At 44.9% G+C, this 12,065-nt stretch overlaps 1 protein-coding gene across 4 annotated transcripts in view; it reads left to right on the forward strand.

Moving 5' to 3' along the window:
- Positions 1-12,065, forward strand: part of Rpn2 (ribophorin II) — a 51,194-nt gene that overhangs the window by 30,297 nt on the left and 8,832 nt on the right. For all 4 annotated transcript variants that reach the window (XR_013050900.1, XR_013050901.1, XM_042276670.2 and 1 more), the window contains exons 10-13: positions 4,249-4,340; positions 6,229-6,343; positions 10,356-10,550; positions 11,558-11,644. Coding sequence is in view for 2 of the 4 variants with exons in the window: in XM_042276670.2 (XP_042132604.2) it covers positions 4,249-4,340; positions 6,229-6,343; positions 10,356-10,550; positions 11,558-11,644 (489 nt within the window). In the remaining 2 variants the exon portion in view is untranslated. The remainder of the gene's footprint in view (positions 1-4,248; positions 4,341-6,228; positions 6,344-10,355; positions 10,551-11,557; positions 11,645-12,065) is intronic.

Consider the following 12,065-nt stretch of genomic DNA (forward strand, 5'->3'; position numbering starts at 1 on the left):
ACAACCAAAGTTTGCTCCCGTGTAAAGCAGGCCCAGCTGCATTCCAGTGGCACCCAGCCCTTTCCCGTTTGAGACTGACCCCACAGCACTGGTTTGAAGGAAGAGCTAAACAACAGGGACCCTGCACCAAACCCTTAAAGCAAGCCTGAGAAAGCTGTGGTCTTTATCGTACAGTTTGCTCTAAAAGAATGGCATGAAATGATTTTCCAGAGTATTTCCAGAGTTCCATTTGTAGTGAGATTTTAGGAGCAAGAAGATTTGTTTTAAACTGCTCTCTGCTCGCTAACAACCCTGCAGTGTTTCTGTGAAGCAAGGGAGCTTGTTATTTGGCAGCTTTTTGAAATAGGAAAACAAACCAAAATTAGTTCACTAGTTTGCCCTTGCGTGCATTCCATGTGTTCATATAGTCTGGGAATGCTCACGGTGGCTCCTCCAGATAGACCTTCAGTGGGATCTCAATGAGCAGGCGTTGATGGCTATGTTACTACTCAGGGTTAAGAAATGTGGTGACTTCCTTACTGCTATGTTCTGGATACTCCGAAGAGCCTTGTATGATCCTTAAACATCCATTTATCTGTCTTCGTCTGCTGAGAGTAAAATAATTGTTTTGAATATATTTATTGGGTGATGCTTTATTTTTAAACTTACCCTTTGACAATTTCATATATGTATATAATGCATTCTTATTACATTTACCCCCACCCTCTTAGTCCCCTCCCATCCTTGTCAATTTCTCCCTACACGTTCCCCTCCCATTTTCATGTCTTTTTGTTTTGTTTCTGTTTCTGCTTGTTTTGAGAGAAAGAAACAACAGGAAGTTGGGTGGGTAGGAAGGTGGAGAGGATCTGGGAAGAGTTGGGAGAAGGGAAAAAATAGGATCAAAATTTTGGGAATTTTTTTTTTTAATTATGTATACAGCATGTATGACTGCAAGCCAGAAAAGGGCATCAGATCTCATTACAGATGGTTGTGAGCCACCATGTGGTTGCTGGGAATTGAACTCAGGACTTCTGGAAGAGCAACCAGTGTTCTTAACCTCTGAGCCATCTCTCCAGCCCGGAAATTTTTTTATTTTAAATTTAAAAATAATGTATATAGAGTTGGACGGTGGTGGTGCATGCTTTTAATCCATCACTCAGGAGGCAGAGGCAGGTGGATCTCTGAGTTTGAGGCCAGCCTGGTCTACAGAGCAAGTTCAGGACAACCAGGTCTACACAGAGAAACCCTGTGTTGGAAAAACAAAAACAAACAAAAAGGCTGTATATGACCCACATTGTCCAGATTATCCTAGTATTTTAAACACAGGAGTTAAATATATATGTGAAATATGTGCTTGTTTTCAAAGTACAGAAAAAGTATAATGAATGAGTCTTACCCCCTTCCCCATTCTCTCAATTCAGTCCTCTTAAGAAAACTATCACTAATAGTTTCTTGGATGCTAAGGAAAAGTAAAAGATGAAGCTGGAGAAATGGCTCAGTGGTTAAGAGTACCTGCTTCTCTTCCAGAGTACCTGAGTTCAGTTCCCAGCACCTACATCAGACAGCTCACAGCTGCCTGGAACTCCAGCTCCAGGGAATCTGATGTCTCTGTCCTCCACAGACACCTGTACTCATGTGTAGACACCCACATTCAGACACATACACATAATTTTAAATGATAAAAATAAACCTTTTTATTTAGTTTTTGTTTTTGTTTTTTTTTTAAACAGGGTTTCTCTGTGTAGCCCTGGCTGTCCTGGAACTCACTCTGTAGATTAGGCTGTCCTCAAACTCACCACCTGGCAAAATAACTCTTTTTTAAAAATAGTTGAGGTGGGGAACAGCTAAACATGTTCTTTTTTATGGGCAGCGGAGGGATCATTTGTTAAAAAGAGGTATATTATTTGCCACGAGATGGTGGCATATGCCTTTAATCCCAGCACTCGGGAAGCAGAGGCAGGCAGACCTCAGAGTTGGAAGCCAACCTGGTCTACAGAGCGAGTTCCCAGACAGCCAGGGCTGTTACACAGAGAAACCCTGTTTTGAAGAAGTTGCCAAGAACTTCTCTGGACCTGACTGTGTATAGGAAAGCTTGCTCTAGTTCTGAACCCTGTGAGTGGTGAGGAATGTGGAGGCTTTTTTCCATGGCTTGCCTGTTCCAGCTGATGGCCTGCCTCTCCTTCCTCTGCTGCCATAACTACCCAGCCTAGCTCATTGCCAGGCTGTGATGCCAAATACAGTTCTGCCAGTAAATGGTTGTGTGTACACAAGAAGAGGTAATGCCCCACAGCTTCTGATAAATCTTTCCCATTCAGAAGTTTTCTTAAGAAAACAGAAGACTCTATTCAGCCAGATAATTGAGGCCACTGACACACAGCAGTTTTTATTGGAGCAGGAGAGAAGACAGAGGATTACTTTGATTCTTCCTTTTTTGGCTTTGATTTGCTGCTATCATACCTTGATGTGGCATCTTGGAAATAAGGTTCTCCTTTGATTATTTGCACAGCCCACTCTCTATTGCTTGATCCTGATGCTTAGACGAAACCGTTGGATTTGCCTAGGATTTCTCTGAGTTACACTCAAAGCCCATCGTGTTTGGAAGGCTCACAGATACGTTTGCACATAAATGTGCTTTGGGTTTGCATAATTTACACATTCAGACTTAGATTTTTAACTGGAATATCTCCAGTGAATAGACTTTTTAACGTGTTTTCTGTCTCTTTTGGATATTTACATTTATTTTGACCTAATTTTAAATTTTCTTATTTCCTGGCATTAGCTAGCTCCTCTTTTTGGAAATGTTTATAAAGAAAGAGACACTATGTACAGTCTGGCTTACACTTAGAACAGACTCCAGATCTCTCTGACTTACAACAACCAAGGTTTCTTTTTTCCTATGACAGGTGTCTTTAGTGAGTTAGTTGGTCACTCTGCTTCATCTCATCCTTACTCAGGAAGCTTGCCTAAAGGAGCAAGCCTGTGTCTGGACATTGTCTGTGTCCATGATTCTTAAGGCTTCCACAAAGAGACAATACAGTCCACTTCTGCTCACATTTCATTGGTCAGAGTAAACCCTGTGCCCTCTGAGACTCCGAAGGTGACAGAAGCCAAGTGTGCTGACACGTGTGCAGTAGAGAATGGGACTGCTTGATGGACAGTAGGGAGAGCTACCATGGCCTCTCTGTCTTTGCGGAAAGGGTTACTCCGTGGCACAGATGAAGTATTGATAGCAGGCCAGAGGCCAATGGTGAGGAAGCTCAGCCGTGGATTTTGAGTGCCTGAGCATGATGATTTCCTCATCTGAAACAGCACTACCTCCCTGTTGTGCAGATTGACATGGCTTTGCAAAGCCAGTGCCTTTCGCTGACTAAATACTAAATCTTTGCTGTTGGTAGTACTTACTGGCATGAATTATTTAAACATTAGTGTGTAAGGAATTCTCCCTTATTAATTAATTTATTTGTTTTTTCCATGATAGGGTTTCTCCATGTAGCCCTGGCTATCCTGGAACTGTATAGACTAGGCTGGTCTTGAACTCACAGAGATCCACCTGCCTTTGCCTCCCAAGTGCTGGGATTAAAGGCATGTGCCACCACCACCCAGTCCCTTATTTATTTTAAAGAACACATTTTAAAAGATTTTTTTTTAAAATCCTTACTCTCTTTTTACTCCTTTTGAAATATATACCAAAGCCAGAGAAGTGAGGTAGGCACAGTAGCCAAGGTCTCACCTTTTAGGGCTCAGGATGGAAGTGGTGAGAAACGCCATCTGGCCTGGTAGGTTGCTTTTACTATGGTCTTGAAGACTTGTATCCTAGAATTCTTTTCCTGCCTTTATTCACCTTTAAGATAGGACGTTTTAAGGCAGTGGTATAGCTCAGCTGGTAGAGCACTTGCCATTTTTGCAGAAAACCCTAGCCTCAGTCCACACTAAACCAAATGTGGTGGCGTACCCTTCTTCTTCAGGCATTTAGGAGATGGAAGCAGAAAGGTCACAAGTGCAAGATCATCCTTGGCTACACAGTTCAGGGCTAGCCCGGGCTGCATGAGACTGTCTTAAAAAGAAAGAAAGGAAGAAGAAAATGTTGGTCTGTGGATATAACTCAGTGGTGGTCCTTACCTACCAATGCAGGAGATCCTGGATCCCATCACCACGCACATGCATGACTCACGCACCCACCCATACCCACGCACAGACTTTGGATGTATGTGGTAGCTCCTCTCATACCCACCAGTTGACTTGATGAATGTCTTCTATGTTTTGCTGTAGCTTAGAGTCAAGATTTCCACTGAAGTTGGCATCACAAATGTTGACCTTTCCACTGTGGATAAGGATCAGAGCATTGCACCCAAAACTACCCGGTAAGTGGGATGCCACCTAGGCACTGGGGAGCCCCAGGATTCAGAGCTGGAAAGAACAAATCTAGGCCCTGTGCCCCTCCAGGCAGCATTTCCTTGGTGGCAGTGACCCCACCCTATCCTAAATTCAAGAGACTGCAATTCCAGTGGTATTGCTCTATTCTGGTGGACATGTAAGCAGACTTGGAGATTGTTTGTACTAGTGTTTAGTTCATGAGCCAGCTCTTGTTACCTCAGACTCTAAATCTGGAGTCCACTGGTCATTCACATTATTTAGTTCATATAACATTTGTTTCTAGTAAGGAGTCAGTCTCAAAAAAGGAAACAGTGGATTCATTTGTATTTTACTGCCATCCTATCATCAGATTCCTGAATTAGCTCTTGGTGTGGCCTCATGGAAATTGTGGCCAATGGAAAAAACTTGGAAAAGTTTAGACCTTGGAAAGCCTTAGACCTTGCTCTGAGACTCCCGTTTCCCTCCCGTACCCACAGAAAGCGCCCCTAGTGGGCCACAGTGCTCGTCCCTGCTGAACCGAGGCACAGCCTCAGGGTCCTTTTTTCTTTTAGTTTTTGGTTTTTAATGCAACCTCCTAGGTAACCATTAACGTTTTTTAGCCTAGGCATGTGTGTCGTGTCGTCTTTGCACAAGGGCCATGCTAATATCTATCTATCTATATCTCTCTCTCTCTCTCTCTCTCTCTCTCTCTCTCTCTCTCTCTCTCTCTCTCTCTCTCTCTCTCTGTATGTGACCAGTTTTTAGTACGCATGGTGCCGAAGTGAGCACTAGCCATTAACATTTGATCAGAGTTGGCCGGGATGCCTGCTGAAGACCATTTGTCGGCATCACCTAGATCCCGATTTGGGGGAAGGAGTGGAGAGGAGCTTGTCTATATCTCAGATGTGGTTCAGATCTCAGCTTCACTTCCATGGAGTGGCTATAGAGGCAGATAGATGAACCCTGAAGCTATTTTGAAGGCAGGGAATGCTTTAAGCCAGACTCACTCCTTGTAAGTCATGTAGAGCTGGACTTTCTGTCCCTGACTTGGTTGTTGCCATAGTGACAGTGGAGATACAAGCACTATTTGAGAATGCACTAAAATAATGTCTGTAAGGGTGGTTTGCAAAGTTAATTCTCTGTAGAGTTGGTTTTGATGAGTAAATATAAAGCGAGAATATAAAACAAAGCCAGGTGTGAGCTCTCAACCCGTTTGGCTTGTTGATCCCTTGGCTGTCTTTCTCTTCAGTCCCAGGAGATAGCTATGGAAAAAACAGCTTTCCTCATCAAGTCAGTCTACCTTTCGAGAAAATGACTTTTTGAAACCCAATTTCATGGCAGAAAAATAAATTGAAACAGCCTAGGAAACAAAGCATAAACTAGAGAGAGCTCAGCATCCCCTCTTTGCTTTGCTCACACCCCCGCCCTGCTCATCTGCGAACCTCACTGCTGCCGCCATCGATCCATGGCTGCCCCTCTGCGTCCCGCAGCCCTGCAGCGGTGCACACAGGCTCCTGCACCTGAGCTGGGCCAGTTAAGAGCATGGATCGTTGAAGTAAGGCCTGGAGGCACACATTCTCACAGCATTTCCCCAGACCCTAATTCAAGTTTTCTCTGCTTTTCTCAGTCCTGGCCTGAAGCTGAGATTGTAGTTTAGTGGTCTGGTCTAGCTTTCTGGTCTACCTTGTGAGTTCTAGCTCCAGCACCATAAAAAAAGAAAAGATAAGAAAACACCTCTTCAGTCCGGCTTTATTGATCGACTTTGCCTCTAGGCCACAGATATTTTTGTACATACCATGGAAGTGGTAAAATGGGACAGGGACAGTTGGGCAATAAATGCCTGTACTTAGACAGGGAGACCCTATCAGAAGTCTGACTATGTAATATCTCTTTCAGGGTGACCTACCCAGCCAAAGCCAAGGGTACCTTCATCGCGGACAGCCATCAGAACTTCGCCCTGTTCTTCCAGTTGGTAGATGTGAACACTGGTGCAGAGCTCACCCCTCACCAGGTCAGGAAGAAGCCCCTGCTGTTCTTCTGTCCAGAAATCAAATGTCACCAGAACAGTGATACTCTGACACAGATACTAGCAAATACCACATTCCTGCTTTCAGAGCCTGATTGCGCCCTGACAGTTTCTCAGCTTGTCTCACGTGACACACAAATGCCTTTGTAGTGATTGTGACCCATTAACTAAAGTAAACATGCCTTTAAAAAAAAAAAAGAAAGAAAGATTAGCCGAATTCAGTGGCTCAGACCTATAATCATTATTAGCAGCTTGGGTTAGCTGAGGCAGGAGGATAAGTCCAAGGCTTTCCTAGGCCATCAAGTGAGTTCAAGACAAGCCTGGCAGATTCGTGAGACACTTTTAAAATAAAAGGCAGAAAAGGGCCGGGATTGAGCTTAGTGATAGAGCACTTCCCTACAGTCCCAAAGAGCGGGGGTGGAGAGCTGGAGAGAGAGGCGGGGTCTGGCTCCTTGGCTTACACACATGGCTGTTCAACTGTCTGTAACTCCAGTTCCAGAAGCTCCAGCACCCCCTTCGAGTCTCCACAGCTACAGGCACTCAGGTGGTTTGCTTTCTTAGTCACAGGCAAAACACTTAAATACAGAAAATGAAATAAATTTTAAAAAGTATTATTTACAAGATGTATTTAAGGCAGATTAACACTTGAGAGGGTTTTAATCTTTTAAACAAGTAATACTTTGAAACCATTTTTTTTGGGGGGGGGGGGGTTGTTTGTTTCCAAGACAGGATTTCTCTATATCCCTTGCTGTCATGGAACTGAGATCCACCTGCCTTTGTTTCCCAAATGTTGGGATCAAGCACGTATGCCACCACTGTCTGGCTTGAAACAATTTTGAAAAGATGGAAAACTTAGTCTAAAAAGAAAAAAAAAAACTTTTTTTGTTCTTGCCAAAGTAAATTTTCTATTGTGGGACTCTGAAAAATACCTTTTCAAATTGATGCCTATTTTACATTATAAAAACAGAACGCATTATTTAATTTTTTTTTAAAGTTTTATATGTATAAGTGTTTTGCTTTCATGTATGTATGTCCACCACATGTGCCTGGTGCCTGTGGAGGCTAGAAGAGAGCATCAGATTACCTGAAACCAATGTAAGCCCCCATGTGGGTGTAACCATTGAGCCATCCCTTCATATTGTTTAAGTACTTATAATTTTATTTGTAATCCCAGAACTTGGTCATTCCACTCCCCCTCTTCTGTGTATGTATGGATGTGTGGGTGTGTGTATGTGCTCACGTGTGTGCAGGTACATGTGGAAGCTCAAGATTGGTGTTGAATGTCTTCCTCTATTACTCTCCACTTGATATATTGAGGCAAGGTCTCTCACCAGACCTGGAGCTCGCTGCTCCAGCTGCTTCTCCTAGCTGGCTCACTCTAGGAATTTCCTGCTAGGATTACAGGTAGATCGTCATGTCCGTCTGGCTTTCCCCGGGGGTTCCGGCGATCTGAATTCCAGTCCTCTTGCTCTCGCCTCAACGCTTTACCCATCTTTCCAACCCCATCTTCCCGTTGGTAAATACTGGCTTTTCTCCCATATTCTGTCAGCTCTGCTGCATCCATGTGGTGGTGGAGGTTGTTCTTCCACTACGTGTACGAAGCCTTGTTAAAGACCATGTACTTTTAGCCGGGTGGTAGTAGCACACGCCTATAATCCCAGCACTTGGGAGGCAGAAGCAGGTGGATCTCAGTGAGTTCTAAAACAGCCAGAGCTACATAGAGAAAAACCAAAACTTGTTTTGAAAAACCAAAAAAGTATGTTTTTAATGTAAAAAATTTCACAGTGCTTAGAATTTAACCTCAGGACTTAAAGGAGGGACAGCGAGACGGCTCGTTGGGTAGAGGCTCTCGCTACGTAAGCCTGTCAAGTTGAGGTCCCTCCCAGAACTCATGTAAATCTGGAAGAAAGACAACTGCACAAAGTTGACCTCTGACCCCAAACACACGGTGCCATGCATCCCATGCATATATCATTCTCTCTCACATATAAGAATAAAGGAGTTTTTTTTAAAGGATTTATTTATTTATTATGTATACAGTGTTCTGTCTGCACATATCCCTGCAGACCAGAAGAGGGTATCAGATCTCATTATGGATGGTTGTGAGCCACCATGTGGTTGCTGGGAATTGAACTCAAGACCTCTGGAAGAGCAGCCAGTGCTCTTAACCTCTGAGCCACCTCTCCAGCCCCAATAAAGGAGATTTTTAAAAGGAGCTTAAAAGATTTTTAAACCATTTCCCCAGGAATCCCCTTGCCCTCCCCAGCTTCCTGTCTCTCTTGTCCCTCTCAGTCCCCAAGAGCTGTTCTTGACTCTGTCACATACGTGGTTAGGTATTGTGCAGAGGGAATTTAGGTAAATATTTTGAGTGCTGAAAAACATAGTCAAAATGGGCTTTGTTTGGTGCACTGCACTGATAGGTTAGCAAGAACTGCAGACCCTGTTTCTTGGGGCTGTAGGTGCTGTGCCTGTGCCCTAGGGCCACAGTCCTGGCTGTCGTTTCTCCCCTTCTTCACCCCCACACTCCAGGCAGCTTAGCCAGGGCCTGTGCCCATACTGGCTTTTAAGAACTTTCGCCTCTCCTGCTGAGTAGTGGTGGTGTACACCTTTAATCTCCGGACTTGGGGGGCAGAGGCAGACTGATCTTTGAGTTCTAGGCTAGCCTGATTTACTTAGCAAGTTCCAGGATAGCCAGGGCTACACAGAGAAATCCTGTCTTGAAAAAACCAAAAAAGAAAAGAACTTCAACCTGTCAGCATTTCCTAGTTTTCTCCTAGAAGGACATTTGCCAACCACATAGCACCAGGAAGAAAATGAAGAGAGATCAGAAGACTAAATTGGGAGGGCTGGGGGTAGGGCAAGAAAATGTGTGAAAATGAGGCTGTCTAGATTTTCCCAGGTTCCGTCTGTGTCTGTGATTCAGTGGCCTCTCCCATAGATTTGACATCTTGAAGATGGGTGGAAGGCAGGCATCCTCTGCCCACCCCACCCTGGACAAGGCTGGTTGCCATAGTCAGGATGCTCTGCACTGTGGCCTCCCCTTCCTTCAAGAATCTGATGTGTGGACTCACAGCTGAGATTTCTGCTCTGTGCCTCGGTCCAGGCCTCGCTGTGTCACTCTGACAACTCATTTAATGCTCTTGCCTTAAAACCTGTAAACTGTAGCTGACCACCTGTCTTACTGAAGTCTTTGTCTTGAAGCCCTTGAAAGGAAAGCCTTGTGTGGATATTAGATTTTGTTGCAGTTCTAACACATGTTGGCACAAGACCTTAGTTTCTTGTACCATAACTGGTGAAACCCAGACCCACTGTACTAAGGCTGGGTAGCTACAGTTGCTTGGTAGTTGGGTGACTCTTACTCGCCAGGCATGACACCACATGCTTTGCATACATTATTACAAATCTTTTTCACACAAATGCACCCCAAGAAGTTGATGTTTTTGCCTTAAAGATAGAGAAGTCGGGGCACAGGAAGGTTAAGTAATTTACTCAGCTCCTAAGTAATGGGGCCATGTCACTGTCTTCAGGGCCAGGCACTGTGACGCCAGGCTGCTCCGTTCCGTTAGAACTCGGCCTCGTTATCGACAGCAGAGCATCCACTGCTGCATCTTGACCTGGAAACACTAGGAAATTAAAGTGAGCAGCCTCCTGCGGTGCCGCCTCATCTGCCTTATCTTCACCCTCTGCTGAAGAAGTTAATTGGGCAGCAAAGTGGCAGGAAGAGACTGCAGCAGCCGAGGGCAGACGATCAGGGCCTTCAGCCTCCCAGTCTCTGAGCATTGGCTGCACTCCTCAGCTCAGTCTCTCCTTGTTCAAGCAAAGAGTTGTCTCCGGGCTAGGAACTAGGGTGGGATGGCTGCTCCCTCCCCTCTCAGGAGCAGGTCAGAGCTCTCACTGTGACAGAAGAGTAGCACTCTGTTCCTGGTTGACTCAGTGTGGGCCACAGGGAGTTCTGAGATGGTCAGATGGAAGGTGGTCTTCTTCTTCTCCTCTCCAGACATTTGTTCGACTTCATAACCAGAAGACTGGCCAGGAAGTGGTGTTTGTTGCAGAGCCAGATAACAAGAATGTGTATAAGTTTGAACTGGACACCTCTGAAAGAAAGATTGAGTTTGACTCTGCCTCTGGCACCTACACACTCTACTTAATCATCGGAGATGCCACTTTGAAGAACCCAATCCTCTGGAACGTGGTATGTGGATGATAGGTGTGGAGGTGAGGGTTGCTATGAGGCTCTGTGTTCTGCTGTACACATAACACTGTGGCTTAGCATCTAGTGCATGCTTAATAAGTATTGATCAAATGAATGAAATATCCACGTTCCATGAACTTCTATAATATTCTATTGGAAAGAGGTTTTCTTATTACATCAAGGCACTGTGGAGGATACATAAATGAAGAAATATGGTCTTGGCCTTTGAGATCTGTTATAGCCTGGGGAAGAAGAGGGCAGTGAGTGGTGAATTGTAGATGAGCAGAATGCTAATAAATAATGTCCAGTAGTTACAGATTATATTATAGGTTACACGGCTCTGCCCTTACAGGCCTTGCTGTTTTGATAGTTCTGATGACAGACACATTGTAAGACAGCTTTGGAGCAAGGAATTGAGGCATCACGGGCCTTCCTGGAATAGCATCTGGGAGCACATGTTGAGGAGCAGCTTCCAGAGAAACTTGGTTCAGGGAGATGATGAAGACTTCTGTTTTTCTGAGTCTTGAGTCTGGTGGAGGAGCAGGAAGTGATGGGATGGGAATATGGCAGACGGCAGATGTAGCAGTCAGATAGGCTGGTCTTCGTGCTTGATGAAGGGCAGCGCCTTTTTTACTGCTATTTTCAAGATTTCTTTCTTCTCCAGGACTTGAAGAAACTTTTGTACAAAATGCATTTTCATTTTTTATGTGCTTAAATCACACTTCCCGGGACACTTGGCGATTTCTGATTATAGCTGTAGCCACCGGTACACCTGCTGGGGTTTTCGTATTAAGCAGCTCTGTGGGCTTTCCCACTATAGTCCTGGGAAATTGGAATCCTTGCTCTAAAAGGCACTTTGGGCAAATGCTATGTTTGTTCTTGAGATTTTCACTGCCTCTGATTGTCAGCTAATGGATGAGAAGTGACTGGACCGCGGAGAGCATTTTCAATCATGGCTTTTGCCCTCTTCTCACTCTGTGCCTCTAAAAACTATTCTTGTTTTTCAGGCTGATGTGGTTATCAAGTTCCCTGAAGAAGAAGCTCCCTCCACCGTCCTGTCCCAGAACCTTTTTACCCCAAAGCAGGAAATTCAGGTATATTCCAAAGATGTTGTCCACTCAGCCCAGAGTTGAGGTGGAGCCAGGGAGAGAGCAGCGAACTTCTGGGCTGTGGCTCTGGCCCTTCGGCCTGTTTGCATGGTGCTTTATGGTGTGAACTTGGCCTCTCTGGAAAGTGGGTGGGGCAAGTCAGCTAAATCTCTGCAGTATCTCTGAAACCCTCATAGAATAAACACACAGTTGTCAGGGACGTGAGGTGGGTCCCTCGGTGGACCGCTCTGCAGTTGTGAGATTCAGTCATAGTAGCAGCGTGGAGCCCACTTGTGAGTGGGTGTAAAGGGTGAAAACACAGGCTCCTTTCTCATTGCACTGCTAGAATAATGGACGACAGCCAGGTGTGGTGGCCCAGACCTGGATCCCAGCATCAGTGGGGTGGAGGCAGGAGGATCATAAGTTC

This window comes from Peromyscus maniculatus, chromosome 4, assembly GCF_049852395.1.
Source record: "Peromyscus maniculatus bairdii isolate BWxNUB_F1_BW_parent chromosome 4, HU_Pman_BW_mat_3.1, whole genome shotgun sequence".
Classification (NCBI taxonomy): Eukaryota; Metazoa; Chordata; class Mammalia; order Rodentia; family Cricetidae; genus Peromyscus; species Peromyscus maniculatus.